The 18,378-nt window shown below is 39.3% G+C and overlaps 3 protein-coding genes across 4 annotated transcripts; 2 read left to right on the top strand and 1 right to left on the bottom strand.

Moving 5' to 3' along the window:
- The first annotated feature begins 46 nt into the window (after positions 1–46).
- On the top strand, positions 47–3,243 carry dnajb9a (DnaJ heat shock protein family (Hsp40) member B9a). 2 transcript variants are annotated; one of them, XM_030731685.1, is made up of 3 exons: positions 47–459; positions 600–831; positions 1,324–3,241. In XM_030731685.1, the coding sequence occupies exons 2-3, from the start codon at positions 615–617 to the stop codon at positions 1,746–1,748; spliced, it is 642 nt and encodes a 213-aa protein (XP_030587545.1). In that variant the 5' UTR covers positions 47–459; positions 600–614; the 3' UTR covers positions 1,749–3,241. The 2 variants fall into 2 exon arrangements, with proteins under 2 accessions (XP_030587545.1, XP_030587547.1); XM_030731687.1 differs by lacking the exon at positions 47–459 and having other exon boundaries at positions 601–831; positions 1,324–3,243.
- A 411-nt stretch (positions 3,244–3,654) lies between these two features.
- Positions 3,655–14,216, top strand: dnm1l (dynamin 1-like). The gene is given in 24 exon segments (XM_030730785.1): positions 3,655–4,007; positions 6,598–6,694; positions 6,697–6,741; positions 7,306–7,335; positions 7,983–8,029; positions 8,492–8,537; positions 8,540–8,562; positions 8,675–8,761; positions 9,269–9,431; positions 9,591–9,711; positions 9,827–9,891; positions 9,894–9,957; positions 10,099–10,305; positions 10,432–10,556; positions 10,635–10,673; positions 10,676–10,788; positions 10,897–10,986; positions 11,075–11,167; positions 11,328–11,381; positions 11,694–11,765; positions 12,543–12,719; positions 12,963–13,072; positions 13,176–13,335; positions 13,768–14,216. Coding segments are annotated over 24 exon segments (2,187 nt in total). The 5' UTR covers positions 3,655–3,905; the 3' UTR covers positions 13,825–14,216.
- Positions 14,217–14,318: 102 nt separating this feature from the next.
- On the bottom strand, positions 14,319–18,176 carry tnnt2d (troponin T2d, cardiac). Its single transcript, XM_030730783.1, has 12 exons — positions 18,103–18,176; positions 17,049–17,103; positions 16,887–16,897; positions 16,773–16,800; positions 16,634–16,691; positions 16,421–16,537; positions 16,257–16,334; positions 16,044–16,154; positions 15,828–15,937; positions 15,544–15,634; positions 15,275–15,312; positions 14,319–14,617 (listed from the first exon to the last, which is right to left on the bottom strand). The coding sequence occupies exons 2-12, from the start codon at positions 17,084–17,086 to the stop codon at positions 14,572–14,574; spliced, it is 726 nt and encodes a 241-aa protein (XP_030586643.1). The 5' UTR covers positions 17,087–17,103; positions 18,103–18,176; the 3' UTR covers positions 14,319–14,571.
- Positions 18,177–18,378: the final 202 nt, after the last annotated feature.

Raw genomic sequence — 18,378 nt, forward strand, 5'->3', positions numbered from 1 at the left:
CGCATATTTGACACACTCGGGATTTACTGTTAAAAAAATGAAGCGCTACAGGTACACGGAAAGAGACGTTACCCAAAGAATTTAATCACATAAACAGCAAAAACAGTTTAAAATGTAGTATCAAAAATAAATTCAACCAACTGTGCGTATTATAATAGTTACAGTGAGTATAGTAACTGATAAATGCCGCTGCCTGTAACACTCACAACACTAACTAAAGACAGTTTAAGAAGGAATATTAACGACATTGACCGACAGAGGGCAGGTAACCTAGAATCCGTCAGGTCCGGTTAAAAAGATAAATCAAAATTAGCGAAGAAGACATGGAGCTCGTTCTGTTTCACGCTACTCGTCTATAACACTTACTACTAATACATTAACACCATAATGTTTGGTGTTGGTTGAATAGCTAATGACCGGTTGTATAGAGAGGAAGCAGCAGTCACGACACCCAGACAGGTGAGTACTGTGAGCCTTACTGTGGGACCTCTAGCTTGTGTTAGCCAAGGTATGCTAATGTAAATCATCCTTGCTCTCACACCTCTTTGTGTGGTATAAAACTCACTTATTGTACAGTAATTTTCTCTCTTGGATGACAGAGGACATTTGGAGCCATGGCAGCCTCGCAGTCTGTGCTAACGTTTGCAGTGTGCATCCTCATGATAACAGAGCTGATACTTGCCAAGAAGGACTACTATGACATACTGGGAGTACCTAAAGGGGCCACCGAGCGCCAGATAAAAAAAGCTTTCCACAAGCTTGCAATGAAATATCACCCAGATAAGAACAAGAGCCCCGACGCTGAAGTGAGATTCAGGGAAATTGCTGAAGGTACAGTTGATTTGTTTGTGTCGTTATCTGTTTAAATTCATACAAATGAATGATAAATAAAAGGAAATCCCTATAGTGTGGGAATCTGGTGGCTCTGATATGCTGTGGGGGCATTTTACTGTTATTTACTATTCCTCCATAATGCAGAATGGGTCACTAAATTTGTATATTTTGAATTATACACTTGCCTCTGCCATCATTGCTCATATCTCAACCCAGCTAACCACCTATGGGGAATAATACCACCTTTTTAAAGGTACCAAATAAGGAACAATGTTTTTGGAAGAATTGTGTTCTAGTCCTCCAGTAGATTTCAAAAGACATAAATAATCAATGGCAAGGTACATTGATTAATTCATTTGTCACCAATGATCTGTATTACAATTAGGATGACTTTAACTAGGGCTTTATCAGCAACACCTTTTATTTAACATTGAGATAATAAACTTGCCCCACATTGACTGAATTGTGTCTTTCTTTGTCCCCGTGCAGCTTATGAAACATTATCAGATGAGACAAGAAGAAGAGAGTATGATCAGTTTGGTGACACTACTGCGTACTTCAGTGGAGAGACCCAAGGCAGACACAGACAGGGTGGCCACCAGCCTTTCAGCTTCAGTTTTGATGACATATTTAAGAACTTTGACATCTACAGCCAGAACAGGCACGCCCGTCACCTAAGACACTTTGATGAACACTCCAGGTCTCACAGCCGACATAAAAGACACTTCCAGGGTGGTTTTGGAGCAGGGATGATCAATGATATGTTTGATGATATTGAAAGAATGTTTACTTTTGATAGACACACCAAACAGACTGAAAACCGGTTTCATGGTACGTCAAAACAGCACTGTAGAACAGTAACACAGCGCAGAGGAAATATGGTAACCACATACACAGACTGCACTGGATCTTAGGATCCAGTGTAAATGACTTAAAAAGTTACTTAAAAATGCCTTAAAAGCATACAATATTGTTGTATTGTTCAGTAGAAGAAAGCCAGTTGGTTTAAAATACTGTGAAATAGGAACATTTATGTTAAGCACTGACATTCAGGAATGACAGGCACTGAATAAACAGGCTATTTAGCTTAGTTTTAAAATTACATAAGCTACCTTTTCCTAAGATATTTCCTGCATATATTCATGAGCTCATGAATGATCGATGTTTTTTTTTTGTTTGTTTGTTTGTTTTTCGCTTAGTGGTGGAAGTGAGCTGTTTTGTCAGTATTTTTTCCAAGCACCTTTTTTTGCTAATGGCGTTTTAAAAATATTGTTACAGTTGTGGGCAAAAAGAAACAAATATGTTGCTCAATATTGCACAGAAATGTATGTGTTTCTAGTTCCTGTACCACTGTTTTGAACAGGTTCTTTGAATAGGGTTTGTTATTGTAACTCTACAGTTGATCCAATACTACAGGCAGAAGCAATGGCAGCCAGATTTGTTTTGCTTTTATTTGCCAAATGAGCAGAAACAAAAACCTGTGAACCTCCACACGTTGGTTTTGTTTGTTTTGTGTTTTGAGTTTTTACTTGAAATAATAAAATATTCTTGAATGCACCAGTGCCAGTCCTATTTTTATTAACATCATTTGTCATGAAATCACAGGCAGTTCAATTGGAAATAAATTTAAGATATCTGGAAAGCTGAAGTAATAGAGAAATGTTTGGAGCTTGGATTTTAGTGGAAGTTGCCTGAAAATCTACAGTGGTTTGGCACCTAATGCAATTAATTTATAAGCTTCTCATGTTAATGTTTCAGACCTTTTGCATTTTTTAAGAAAATATTTTCACGCTGGCAAAATAAAGGTACATATGATACAACAGAACGACACAGACCACTACAGAATGTCTTTGATGGTCCTCAGTATAATTTGTCAAATATAAACTCAGCACAGAAAGTAATAAAATTTATGTTTGGTCATTTATTTCTTTTTCGTAACAATGCTTCATGCATTGAATCTGTTTTTTTTTTTTTCTCCTTAAATGGTGCCACATTTGTAAGGAAAATAAATCAAAATAGATCAACCTTGTAAGCTGCCATAATATCCAAAGCATAACATATTTTTTATTTTAATGGAACTGCAGTTTGATCACCATGTTTGCTTTCTGATAGTCTGATTTGTCATATATTAAAATGCTTCTTTATTGATAAAAAGGAAAAAATGTCAGTGTTGTTTCAATCGGTTGGGCTATTTCCAAGTTAAAAACCTATTTTGTGTTTGGCTGTGTGTAAAGTAACTTGTAGAAGGACATTTAAAGCTATGAGCTGACTCGGGCGGATTTAAGCTTTCAGTGTGATTTAAATATTACAAACATCAGTGTTCCTTCAGTTTTATCACCGCTAACATTCATTGTTGGTTCGCTCCTGTATAAATTATTTGACACTGTGCTGTAATATTGTAAAATGAACAATAGTCAGAACATAATAAAATATCGAGACAAAACGATTTTGTTTTTATTTTGATTGTTTTTTAATGACATACACACAGTTATTAATATACATTGAACAAAAAAAAAAAAGATAACATTACATTAACCATTGTTTTTCGTTGTTTGTGCTGCTGAAGAGTCAGCCAGATGCATGACTTTTAAAGGCAAAGACTGTGACGTCAAACAAATGTTATTTTTGGTATGTTGATTAATTTAAAACAGCTCGAGTGATTGCACGAGAGACGGAATCATAAAAGAAAGTTTCCGAAAAATAACTTTTCGCTGAGACGTTGTTCAGCAAATCTGAGTATCAGATTTGGGACTGTGTTCATGAAAATATTTTGTTGCTCACCGTAGTTACTGTTGCGTTGGGGAAAACAATTATTGTTGGTGGAGTACGGTTCACGATGTAGCTTCTAGGAAATGTAGTTCAGCAAAATTCCAACTCCGAGTGATAGGAGGTTGAGTGTGACTCTCGTGACCTCCAACTCCCATAATGCATCTCTGACCAACTATTCGCAGTCGGCCAATCCAAAGAGTACCCAGTAGCTTTAGCTGCGAGACATTGAATGACTTTGTAACCGCGTACGGTAACATTAAGAAAGTTGTCTATTTGACAGGTCGGGTTAAGAATCGGAGCCAATGGAGGCCCTTATACCTGTCATAAACAAACTACAAGACGTATTTAACACTGTCGGCGCAGACATAATCCAGCTGCCGCAGATAGTTGTTGTGGGAACGCAGGTGAGAAACGTCACTTTGCTTGAAGGCTAGCAAGTTAGTTAGCCTGCGTCAACTTATTGTTTTGATTCTGTGTCTTAACCACCGTTTTTATTACAGCTTCATGCAGATGCAGTACTTATAACTGTCCAGACAAGCCTAGCGTATACTTTTAACTGATTTAGTAAACTACCATAGTAACTAAGCATTGTAGCAGCGCTTTGGTTGACAGTTGACAGGAATATTTATCCACATGATCTCCAGAAATTAAAATCAATGCTGCTTTTCTTGACAGATTTATATAACCAATTTATCCCTCTTATGACCAGCCATCTATCGTTCTTTTTTTTTTTAATGGAGAGTACGATTTACTGTCGTTTTGTGTCAAAATATTTTCCAGTCACGTACTCAAATTCACAAATAACCAAGACTAAATTTTAAGTTTGCCAACGTATGACGAACATCTAGCTACAACTAATGCGTCCCCTTCCGTTTTTACTGACAGCACTTTAGAGAGGTTCAATACATTATTAGCCTATATTTGCTAATATTAGAGTGGTAAACATGTCATTACAAACACCTTTCAGTGTACTGTAACCCGAGTGCAATTCAGCACCACCACAAACTATTCCTGACATGAAGTTAAATCAACACTAGTCATTTATAATACATTTTAACGCTACCCACATCACTTCCTTGTGTACACACTGAAGCCTAATTGGTTTAAAGTGCCAGGTTTTGTCTAACACTAATAGGATGTGGCTATCTCGGACGTATTGGCAGGCATGTGAGGGTGTTAGAGTGAGACAGATCAAGCCAAAGGATGTTTTAACCCATTAAGACAGGATGCAAAGTGCTTGTGTCTGTTCTTTTATTCTTTGCCCTCATCAGTGCTCTGCAAAGAGCTCAAGTTAAGGGCGGCTGTAACAGAGATTAGATTTCAGGTTTTAGTAGTTGTTTTTCTGTCTTCTCTGGCATTAGACCTACAGTACCTACAGAAGTCAGAACAACTTTAGGTTTACTGCTGCAGCTACTGCTCCTACTGAGGAAGATTACCTGACCTTTTAAAAGACATTTGCTAGCTGTGTGAAGTATTTCACCTGAGATCCAGACTGATTAGAGTTGCCTCACCCTCAAAGTGAATCAAACTTACAGTACTGTGCAACAGGTTTGAGCCACACCTCACTTCATTGTATTGGCTTCCAAAGAGTCAGACATTCTGGTAGCTTTTGTTTTTGTTTTTTGGTTTTTTTTCAGTGGTCTTGAGCAATAGGGGCAGCACAGTGGTGTTGTGGTGGTTAGCACTGTTACCTCACAGCAAGAGGGTCCTAGGCTCAAATCCAACTTGGCCAGGCCCTTTCCGTGTGGAGTTTGCATGTTCTCCCCGTGTTTGCATAGGTTTTCTCCAGGTACTCCAGTTTCCTCCTTCAGTCCAGAGACATGCATCAGTGGGGTTAGGTTAACTGGTGACTGATTCTAAATTGGCCATAGGTGTGAATGTGAGTGTGAATGGTTGTCTGTCTCTTTTTTGTTGTTTGTTTACTTATTAAGCAATTTGCTCATTCAAGCATAAAAAGGCACCTAACTCAAGGATGAACCACTGTTGTGTTTACACATGACAAACAACTTAGCAAAGAACCCGTTTTAAATTGTGTCTTGCAGTCTGTTGCAAAACACAGAATTTGTTTCCATTTTTTTCAGTTGAATCTATGAAAAAATGCCAAACAGCACAGTTTGACAGGCACAAAATAGTATTTTTGCACCAACAAGGTGATTCCCAAAGAGCTATTAGGTGAAAACTTGGCATATCTTGGCATGTTTCTTAATATTTGAGGAAACTGGATGAGTGTAGGACAAGCGATAAGTCACACACTATCACACTAGAGTATCTGAATGTCATGTTCTTAAGAAATAAGAAAGAAATCCAGCAACAACCTGACACAGGACCTGAGAGATGCATGTGAACCTTCAGTCGATCCATCTACTGTTCACTGAAGCGTAATCAGAAAGGGTCTCAGTGGAAGGGTGGCTGTCAAGCAGCTATTCTTAAGGAAGGGAAACAAGGAGAAAAGCATACCTGGATAGAAAAAACACACACAGTGGAACACTATCAGTCATGGGTTGGCCTCCCCAGAACCCAGACCTCAACATTATTGAAGCAGTGTGGGATCATCTTGACAGAGAACTGAACAACAGGCAAGCCAACATCCAAAGAAGGGCTTTGAATGTCCTTCAAGAAGCCTGGAGAAACTGTGTTTTTCAAATTAAAACTCTACTTCCTCTTTTATAATACTGTCAAGTTTTAGAAATTCCTGAAAACATCTGTTCAGTGAAATTAGCTTTTTTTAAAAATAATGTAATGTCAACCTCATATGGGGCTTCCTGTCTGAGAGTAGGCCCTTGGGGGATGATTGCACACATAGATTCTATTGGTCCACATACAGTAAAACACCCAAAACACCGAAACCCTTCTATGCATGTGAACTTTGTCTCAGTAAAAAGCATTTTCTGTATACTGAAAACAGATCTCTCTGGTCAGTGAATGAGTCGTTCGTACTTGGGTCTCCATATTTGGTGGTTTTGTTTATGATGTTGTTGTTGTTACTTTCTACAGAGCAGTGGGAAGAGTTCTGTTTTAGAGAGCCTGGTTGGCAGGGACATCCTGCCACGAGGCACTGGCATCGTCACACGCCGGCCTCTCATCCTCCAGCTAGGCACATCGACCAAGAAGACCGCAGGAAAACCACTGAAGAGAATGGTAACATCATCTCTTCTTCTTTGTCTCTAGTTGATAAACTTTTTTTCATCTTCTAACTAATTAATTTTATAGTCAGGATTTTACATATTTGCATGTTGTATGTGTACTACAGCCTGTGAAATTGTGATATTTTATTTAGCAAACTTGCACTGAGCAGAGTTTGTCAGCTTAATGTTAATGTTGGATTCAAACTGGCAGCTGCAAAAGTATTTAAGTTTAGCAGGTAGAGTTCTGCAGTATGCCTCGCCTTTACTGATCAAATTTCCAACTTTAATCAAATTTAAAGTAGAGGGATCTTTTAAACACATTCTTGATTGCTTCTGGTTTGTTAGAGCAGTTAGTGACTTGGTATTGGACGGATCATGTAATTATCTCAGATTCAGAAAAGATGCCACCCAGTTCTCAGTGGAAAGAATAGGGAACTGAAATGTGCAAGATCCTGCGTGCATTTTATCCTGTCCTCTGGGAATGACTGCAGTGACTCTGCATTACTGCAGTCTCATGCAGGACCTGCAGATAGCCAAGTTAACTCTTTTCTCTCCTGTCGTCTCTCTTTAACTCCAGAATCCAAGAGAAACGGACGCCTTTATAAAGGTCTCCTCTTCCCATGTTCTTTATCTTACTGTGTTTATATATATTACATAATCCCCCAAACTCCCCATCACCCATCTCTTTGCTTATTCCTCCCATTTTGCTTTGTATTTGTATAGCTTTTCCAAAGCTGCAAAACCACATGGCTTCATTTATTCATCTCACGCCTTCTGCCCAAATAGGCTGGTGTCTGTCAGTTGAAGTTTGTAAAAGACGTTTAGTATATTCCTGTCAAAAAAATACACAGGTTTGTGCTTCATTTTACATTTTTTTACAAAGTCATTAGTTAAACTATTTCTACTTTGTAGGAAAATAACTACAAGGTCCTCAAATACCAGCTTCCTTCAAGATGTGTAACAGACCCCAACATGTTGATTATTGCATTAAAATGAAGCCTTTCTAGGTTTCTGCTTTCCAGACTGCACTTTATTTTTGCTTTAGGCTATTTTCCTCCATTATTATGTGAGAACAGCTCTACAGCTGCGGCTCTCTCCTCTGACGAGTTTATCTTTCACATCCGAACCAGTAGAAAAATCCTCCCTATAGACATTTAACGCAGCGATGGTAATGATAGTAACATTGCTCTCATGGCCGCATCTGTCACATAATCTGTATCTGAAACATCTGTCTTTGACTTTGTATTTCTGCAGGCATCGATGGAGAGGAATGGGGCAAATTCCTACACACCAAAAACAAGGTAGAGTTCACAAGAAGACAGTCTCACAGCACCACTGTACTGTCTATTAGAAGCATCTAAACAAAGACATGTCTTTGATCTTTGCCCTGTATTGACATTGACATATATAGAACGGGAGGACATTTTCTGGATTTCTGGTATGGTTCAGATATCTATAACACATAACAAGATCAGGCACACACCCCTTTCAGTTGCTAAAAATATTTGTATGGCTGCAGGGTAAATGGCCTCCAAAGTTGCATTGTCTCTTTCTGAGTGTCACTTACAGCAGTTCTCCATGTTTGAACAAAGAAGCTCTTGTAAGATCCTGATAGCCTCATGACATCAAATGGATTTTCTCAGGATTTCTCTGTAAATTCCCTCTTTGTTGTCCTTGTTGCTTGAACATCAATAAATGGTTTTTAAAAGTGACGTTGCTCATCCATGCCATCCTTCATATTCATGGCTCAGCTGTCTTTTCAGATCTACACAGACTTTGAGGAAATCAGACAAGAAATCGAAGCAGAAACGGAAGAATTTCTGGCAATAACAAGGTATGATTAAAAAAAGTGTGAAACATGAAAGGAGAAGTGCACATTAGCCTGACAGTTTTTTCCTTTTCTTTTCTTTTCTTTTCTTTTCTTTTCTTTTCTTTTCTTTTTGTAGGGGATTAGTGATGAACCCATTCACCTAAAAATCTTCTCTCCACATGTTGTGAACCTCACATTAGTGGATCTTCCTGGCATTACCAAGGTAAGATAAGTTTCCTTTTTGCTTCCCCAAGTCCAGACCTGTACTCTGACAAGATAAATGATCCAGCAGATACATTTCATGCAGTGTATTTCTACTTTTTGAAAAGGTTTAAAAAGCATGAATAAAAGCCATTAGAAGCATCTGCAAGTATTAACGTCCTGCTGTATCTAAGCTAGTTTTCAATTTCATAACAGGGACTAAGAAGCATATTGATACATATTGTACAACAGCTGCTTCAATTGTTTTCTTCTCCTTCCTCATGCATCTGGGTCCAGCTCACATTCATTGATTATTCAAATTAAATATAGGTTAACAGCACTGCAAAGTGTTAAATAAATGTGCCTATATGAGTGGTTATGTAACTGTAGGCTTTAATACTCCTGCTGGTTTTACTGTATTTTATTGATTAACTTTGGCCATTTAAAGGTGTTAAAATCAGAAATGGAATCTGTTAAGCTCTGGAGAAGCTTTGCTGTGGTTAAAGTCTGTTTGTATTTGTTGAAACAGGTGCCAGTGGGAGACCAGCCCAAAGACATAGAGATCCAGATCAGAGAGCTGATTTTAAAGTACATCTCCAACCCCAATTCCATCATCTTGGCTGTGACTGCTGCCAACACCGATATGGCGACGTCTGAGGCTCTCAAAGTGGCCCGTGAGGTTGACCCTGATGGTAAATGCCTTCCTTGTTTTGTTTTGTTTTTCTGTCTTCACTTCTGTTGCTTTTGCTTACGTCAGCATGTACCTTTATTTTCATTTCTCTCTCGCATGCTGTTTGCTTTTCTTTCCTCAACAGTGGTTTCCTAACTTGGTGTTTGTGTTGTGTGTTTAGGTAGGAGGACGCTAGCAGTGATAACCAAGCTGGATCTGATGGATGCTGGTACGGACGCCATGGACGTGCTGATGGGCAGAGTCATTCCTGTTAAACTGGGCATTATTGGAGTGGTGAACAGGTATTGGTGCATTTGTGCAAGTTTGCATTTCATTCAGTGGTCACACAAAACAGAACTGTACCTTTAAGACCAACACACCCTCATGTTTGTTTTTGCTTATGCATTTTTTTTTTAGGAGCCAGTTAGATATCAATCAGAAAAAGTCAGTCGCAGATTCTATTCGAGATGAGTATGCCTTCTTACAAAGAAGTACCCTTCCCTCGCAAATAGAAATGGAACCAAATATCTGGCTAGAACATTGAACAGGTATGAAGTCATAAATTATATATTTATTTTATTTTTTGAACCCTCGTTATTTGCATTTTACTCTCTTCCTGACAAGGTGAAAAATAGCGCTGACTGCAGTGCATAATAAGCCCTCCACTGTTTCCTTAATTATTTCCATAGGTTACTGATGCACCACATCAGAGACTGTCTTCCTGAGCTGAAGACAAGGATCAATGTGCTGGCAGCGCAGTATCAGTCTTTACTCAACAGTTACGGCGAACCCGTCGATGATAAGAGTGCCACGTTGCTGCAGATTATCACCAAGTTTGCTGCAGAGTACTGCAACACAATAGAGGGCACGGCCAAGTACATTGAGACAGCTGAACTGTGAGTTATACAACTCTCTGAACCGCATGTACTTTCTTACACCACCAAGGGGCGCTAGTGTCATACTCTCCTTAATGAAGCATATCCCCACCTGTTTGTTTCAATGTGGTCACTTTTTCACTTCAGGTGTGGTGGAGCAAGAATTTGTTATATATTCCATGAAACGTTTGGTCGTACATTGGAATCAGTCGATCCCCTGGGTGGTCTGACAACCATCGACGTGCTCACTGCAATCAGAAATGCGACGGTTGGTTTCTGCAACATCAATTAACGCAACTGCCTTAAAAGGCACCTTTTTTGAAAGCTTACACTTTAATTGCTTTCGTCAGGGCCCAAGACCGGCTTTATTGTGCCCGAGGTTTCGTTTGAGTGCTGTGGAAACGACAGATCAAGCGTCTGGAAGAACCCAGTCTGCGCTGTGTGGAGCTGGTTCACGAGGAGATGCAGAGGATCATCCAGCACTGCAGCAACTATAGCACACAGGTCAGAAACACCCTCACCGACGACTAAAGCATGGAGGCATGCTGTAAATGTGCAACACTGTAACAGATATTAGATATATTCATTTGGATTGATTGTTCATCTCTGCAGGAGTTGTTGAGGTTCCCAAAGCTTCATGATGCCATCGTAGAAGTGGTCACCTCCCTTCTCAGAAAAAGACTACCAGTCACAAATGAAATGGTCAGGACCTCCTCACATTTATTATTTATCAGGGAAGGTAACGGTCACGTCCTAGTCTGAAACATCAATTTTCTGAATTTATTTTCAGGTACATAACTTGGTTGCCATTGAACTGGCCTATATCAACACCAAACACCCCGACTTTGCTGACGCCTGTGGCCTTATGAACAACAACATAGAAGTAAGAGATTATCCTCTGCTTTCATGCTTTGGAAATCATTTTTGCGTGTTACATTTATTTAATGCTGTTTTTGTGTAATCCTCTGCTTTAATACCAGATTAATGGTTTTTAATTGTAAAGAAATGTATTTTCAAAAAGAACCAAACTTTTGTTTTTGTAGGAGCAGAGACGGAATAGACTGAGAGATCTACCCTCTGCTGTTCCCAGAGACAAGGTACAGTCCACCTGTGTGAGAGTCACTGCTTTCTGGGAGCACACTTAAACTTCACTCTTGCATATGTAGATTATTTAGTCGGGGGGAAACTTACTTACACACGACATTTAGATACATATATAAAGTTATAAAAAAATACGAATACAAACTAAATAAAATAATTGTTTGAGCTGAAGTTGCCCAATTTCAAACATCTCTCTACATATAAATCTAATACAGTTATTCTCTCTTACTGTATATAAAGCTCATGCACACCTCTGCCTGTAGCTCCTGTCCACGCTCCACACTTTTCTCCCTTATGTCTTTCTTTAGTCCCTTAGAGGTCCTGGGGGACACTCTCTCTCCCCTACTGAAACTTCTGCCCTCGAGGGCGAGGCTGCTAAGGTGTGTCCTGTTCATTTTCACTGCCTGTGTCTACATCTGCCCACCCCACCCAGACCTTCCTTGATTCCTTTAAAATCAGCCAAGCTCTGTTGTCAGCATTTGTTTGGGCCTTCAGTTTCCTGCAAGGCCTGGAGGGGCAGTTTGTACTTACTAAAACATTGACACTTACGCTTTAATTTGCATCTAACCCTATTTTCTGCATGCTGGTTGCACCGATAGAAGAAGCACCACTTCTAATTCAACTGAAATGACTGGTTTTATTTAAGAAGAAAACCTTATTAGCACTGGTAGGGTGTGCGATAGAGACGGAGCCTTTGCCATTTTATAAAGTATTCAGTGGAAAAAAAAAAAAAAAAGATATTAAAATTTGTTTTTGGTAACCAAGTCAGGATTTTATTATTTTATATAATACGATAAAAAAGTCTCTCTTATATCATGATTCCATCACCCAGTCATAATCCTTGTACATGTAAGTAGTGCACACTGTTATCCACAAGCTCCCCTTGTTTGCTCAGTTCTGAGTAAGAAGATTGAACACTAGTCTGGATGAACTTCTTTGCACTGAAGTCAAAGAAGGCCTGTGGCATGCTGATATTTGGAACCATTTTGAAATTGATCAGGAAATTCCTTCTGGATGTGCTCTGCTGTAATTTTTAATCAGCCTTGATGATTGACTTATTTTCTTTACTTCTTTCACACATGGCACATATCAAGTCCTTGCAGGCGTTTGAGTCTTTATCCCTGACAGATCTTCACTGCTTATCCCCCCCCCCATAGGCAGCAGCCAGTGGCTCTCAGAGCTTGTCTAGCGGTGACCAGTTAGACGGTGGGACAGGCAACTGGAGGGGCATGTTGAGGAAGGGCGAGGAGGGTCCAGGTGGTGACAGGGCCATGTCCCAGCCCCCTGTCGCTGCAAGCCCCCAGAAGGGCCATGCTGTTAACCTGTTGGATGTGGTGAGTATTCTGCATTTGTATAAGCAGGTTTAAAAGTTGCCTGATGGCAGTGCATCATGTGGGGAAAAAGAGAGTAAAATGTTTTAGGAGTATGTTGGCCTTTTCGCCTGTGCTGTAGACGTACTGTAAGTGTGCTAATGCACTGAATAGTTTTGATATTTTGATTGCTTGTGTACTTTGGAATTTCTCTCATTTCATTCAGTTTAGCCCATTAAACAGATTTGGTGCCTTTTTTGTTTCCAGCCTGTTCCAGTATCAAGGAAGCTGTCTGCTCGGGAGCAGAGGGACTGTGAGGTCATCGAGAGACTCATCAAGTCGTATTTCCTGATTGTTCGGAAAAACATCCAAGACAGGTAAGAATGTAATCAACCTATACTGTTTTTCATCTGCTGTAGTGTGAATGTTCTTAAACAAAAGTTAATTCTTCCTCGTGTGCTTTCCTGTGTTTGGCCTCAGTGTGCCGAAGGCAGTGATGCACTTCCTGGTGAACCATGTGAAGGACTGCCTGCAGAGTGAGCTGGTGGGTCAGTTATACAAGACAACACTGCTGAACGACCTGCTGACAGAGTCCGAGGACATGGCTCAGAGACGCAACGAGGCTGCTGACATGCTCAAGGTGATAGACTCATTACATGTCACTATGGATAGCAAAAGCATGAGCCAGTGTTATACACAGTTTATTACATTTTATACAATGAACATGGATTTGTTGTTTTTAGTTCTGAAGAGTAGGTTCAACAACAGTGGTCTGAACTTTTATTTTCTGTGCTTATTCTGTTCAAAGAGCATCTTTGAAGCCACCACGAGGCATCCTTATTAATCAAATCAAGCAGATCATTTTTTTAAGTTTCAGCCTTTTTAGCATTAAAAAATCCCTCTTTTTAACCACAGTAAATCAGACTTGAAAATTGTGACCCTGTCCTTAATTAGGACAAACCACACCTCAGTGTGAGTTGATGAACTGTGTATCCCAGTATTACCCCAAAGACATGAGATTATATTATTAAAAATAACAGATTTGCATCCCTCTTATCATCCCTGTGTCTAGGCACTGCAGAAAGCCAGCCAGGTGATAGCAGAGATCAGAGAAACCCACCTGTGGTGAGGGTGACCTCTCTTCAGCAAGCTCTCTTCATCCTTGTTGAACCCTCGTCGTCTTCATGTGGACCATCCACCTTCCAACTCGCGCCTGCCCCACTCTTTAGTCAAGCAGGATCTCAGGCTGTAGAGACAACTCAAATATGCACTGGTGTGGATATGTGTACATATGGAAACATAGTTTTAATGTACAGCAAGATATGAGGATTTAATCGGGGGAAGTACATTTTAGTCGCTCACCGTCAGCATCACACATACTTCTGTTCTAGAGTATTATATTTTTCTTAATGTAAGTAAAACAGTACATAAATAATATTATGCATCACCACTATGTGGAGCCTTGCTGAGGAATATCTGCTCTAATTGTAGATTTTGATTAAAGCTGCAAATGAAAACTCACGTGACACCATGTACATCCTCTCTTTATTAGAGTTTGAAGTAATTTGTCTGCTGCTGGATTTTCCAAAGAAATGCACTTGTTTTTTTTTTTGTTGTTGTTTTTATTGTGAATATACCTTACCATTTTTAAACAGTATTATTTCCTGTTAACAGTAGTATTATTTTTAAATAGACACAAGAACAATGCAAAATTAGACACATTTGCTGCTGTTCAGTGTGAATTTTTGTGTAAGAGTTATTATATTGGACAGATTTACACAGAAACACTCTTTACAGAACAGTGAACAGATGGACAGTAGACATCAGGGTCCATCACCGGTTTCATGGTCTGCCTCAGTTCTGTCTGGCAGCAGCTTTACCTCAGCCGGCCGCTCATCTTGCCTTTGCCACGACCTTTGGCACTGAAAGGGTTCAGGATATGAGCGAGTTTAATAAAAGTGGATATCGCTGTCGGGGGTACAGATGATTAAAGACAGAAATACAAACCAAGCTCAACAAGAGAAGAGAAGATGATGTGGAAACAGTCATGTCGTTAATGTTTTGACTGCAAATATTTGAGGCTTCCTTTGACTTTATGGGGGTTTGTTGTCAAACGACGTGCCGTTCTTTCAGCAGAGAATATGTTCAAACTACAAGAATTGGGGAACATGATGTATTTTCATAATTATGTCACAGACGAAAGATTTCTTAAAGGAATTGTCTTCATAAAACCACAAGTATCTGGTCAGCTTCCTTTAAAAAGTACAAAAGGACTATGTATAAGAAGCCATGTGTACATTTACAAGAGCAGTTGCATGCAGTGATTCACATGAAGGCTTCAGAAAGGGCTGTGGCTAAATGTACAGCTTATATTACACTGTATGTTTTAGAACATAATGCACTCAAATAAATGACTGTGGTTTCTGATCCATTTTTCTGACCGAATGGCAAGATGCAAAATGGTATTTTACGAAGGTACGAAAAAGCACAATAGAAGCTTTAAGCAAGAAGAGAAACAACTTTAGAAGGTAATCAAAACGAGGACTGGGTCTTAATTACCTGGGGAGCTGTGTACTTACCTCTGGTGATCCTGAACGCGACTAAGAAGCAGGTTGATCTGCAACAACACAAACATTTCGAAGCATTTTAAAATACAAAGGAAATATACGCACACGCAATGATGAATGCAGAAGCATTTAAAAATGTACAGCATGAGAAGCATTTCCTTTGATGGTCGTCTTCAGGTGTTTCTCATGTCAATCATAAATGCAGTAGATTTTTTTTTTTTTTTTTAATGATATTGCGCAACTTAATAATTTGAGTTCCTGCTGAGCATCGGATGGCTTACATCATATTTCTGTCTTTTAAGTTTCTCGCTGAGGTCAAACTTCTCAGCCTCGAGCCCCATCAGCGACTGCCACAGTTCTTTGGCCTTATCCCTAAACAAGAACAGAAATCTCATTAAGAGTATTTAAATACCAGAAACATGTTAAAGTCCATCCATCCATCCTTATTATCCTTATTAATGTTAAACTTCTTGTATTCACATGAGACATCTGTTACAATGAGGCCAGTATTTAGAGACCTAATGCACTAAGAATATTGAAGAAGCCCTGCACAGCGCTGTCATACTTGAGTTTATCCTCATTCAGATGATCCACATTCAGAGGCTTCTTGCGTTCAGCCAGTATCTTCTTCTTTTTCTCTCTCTCGGTTTGTTTCTTGCCTCTTCTGGTGTCACTCTGCAGAGAATGAACATGAATCGATGTTAAAGCAGTTTGTTTTTGAAACGTTCACCTGTAATTATTAACTTCATCACATAAAGTTCATCACAAGAATTTCAAAGACCTTCTGTCCAGCACCGTACTGCTGAGACATGTTTGAGAGTGCCTTCTTCTTCTTTGCGTCCTCATCCATCTTCTTCCGCTGCTCCTCCTGCTCCTTACGCTCCTTTTCCTCCTGTATGCAGCACAAGCAAATTATTTAGAGGAGAAAATACTGTCTGCCTTGTGTGTGTGGTATAATAAACTTTGGAGTGAAGATGTAATTCAGTGTACATACCAGAAGTCTGGCTTGCCTCTCCTTCTCTCTCTCTGCCCTGATCCTCTGCTGCTCGGCTCTCTCAGCACGGCGCTTCTCCTAAAAACAAGAAACACAAAAAGGTGCACAGAGTCACAGTGAATTTTGGCCAGGTACAGACACAATGATTCCTGTGTGACACTCACAATTCTGTTAACAAGGGCAATGAGTTCTTCTTCCTCTTTCTTCCTCTGGACAAAGTGAGCCTCAATGAGAGACTGCAACTCAGCTAGATCCTTCTCCTGACGCTTCCTGTAGATATCCTGCATCAGAAAATCCACATATTGTTAAAAATGTGTCTTGTGAGTTTCAAATGGATGTTTCTATCAAAGAGGAGACGTTTAATAAGGCTGACTCACATCAAAGTCCACTTTTTCACCATCGGGGATCTTTGGGGCCGCAATGTTTGTCATAAACCTGCAGATGTGAACAGTTTGTTACTGATTTGTCCTAAGTGAGGTTTAAACTGCTTAACTTAAGGAAAGCTGAGGGACTTACTTAGGCTTGGGCTTTGAGTCATCTTGTGCTGAATACCAGGAGCACAGATGATCAGTAAAATGTTTGGAAATTAAATTAGGTATATAAAAATATGGGTACGTGCAATTTTCTTACCGTCTCCTTCCCTGCAGGAGAGCAGCAACATTGAGACAATAAAAAAGTATATAAATATTTGTCCTAATTACACAATACCATAAGAAATATTAAAAAACAATAAAAACAAATGTAGCACAAATAATAATATGAAGAAACAAAAGTGTAAAAGTGATCACATACTGAAATTCCTCCTCCCCGACGTCTTCTGTGTCAGACATTTTGTTAAGGGTGAGCTCTGTAAAATGGATACCCTATTAGCCTATATTTACACCAGAAAATATTTGTGATCATTAAACAGCACAGGAGAACCTGAGATAGAGACAGTTCCCACAGTTTACAATGAGTGTCAGTGTGGGATCAAATATCTCTCAGCCTATTCTAAACTTCAACTGGTCAACAGTAGGAATACAATAACTGGAAAGCACTCCTACTCAATATGTCCAAGTAAAACACCTCTACGCACAATGTGTTAAAAGCTTACACACATTTATTAAACAAAATGAGAAAACAGTCCTGTCTGAACTGTGACGTCACTGATGCAAACTGTAAAAAATGTTTTCTTGGTGTACAGGTGGTGCTGCTGTAGGTAGAACTACTTAAATTGTAATGTTAAATTCTACAGGTATAAGTATATTTCAGTAAAAAGCTGTAAAGCACAACGTCTAGCTTCTAACATCTAACATATTTTGGCCAAATTGAGATATCTATCTAAATGAATCTACAGTGTTAGCAAAGTAGAATTATGCAGGTATCTCAATTTGGCCAAAATATGATTTAGCCAATTATGCCGTGAGACTAACAATATTAAATTTGTTGATTTCTACTTCTGCTCATTACTTGCAAATGTGTAACCTATTTTATGTCAAAAGAGGGAATATTTATTGGTTGCAACAGGATGTAAAAGCAAAAATCCTAAATTTATGAATCTATCGATACCTATCAATACTAGTGTCTGTATGAGCACTAGTGATGAGCCATGCAGTTCAGTCACATCTTGTAAAGACAGTAACAATTATCAAGTGCCATGGAGACGTTTAAGTTAGTTGTTTAATGTGGCTTAAAATGATTTCAGCAAGCAGTGAACAAAATTCAAGAACAGACTGAGAAGATATTTCAATCAGTGTTAAATTAACTGACAAGGAATTGCTTTTCAGACAGCAGTTCAATATTTGAGGCTAAACAAGGCTTTGATTTACTTGATTGAATTACCTTCACAGAGTAAGAGTGCCCTTACCTGTGACCCGGACAGCGGGAGCTCAGACACGAGCAACAGACTTCAGCTCCTTGAACTTTACAAACAGGTTGAGCATCAAGGATACATAGTCCAACCCTTCAGACTCATGTGACTGTGGCACCCTATGGCTGATCAGTCTATTGTTAGAGAGCTAGACACACACACACACACACACACACACACACACACACACACACGCACGCACACACATACACACATACGTTTTGCTGGTACATTGCCGCCTTGGTAAGAGCAGTCGCAAGCTACTCTGTTTTC

The sequence above is a fragment of the Archocentrus centrarchus genome, chromosome 6, assembly GCF_007364275.1.
Source record: "Archocentrus centrarchus isolate MPI-CPG fArcCen1 chromosome 6, fArcCen1, whole genome shotgun sequence".
In the NCBI taxonomy this organism is placed as follows: Eukaryota; Metazoa; Chordata; class Actinopteri; order Cichliformes; family Cichlidae; genus Archocentrus; species Archocentrus centrarchus.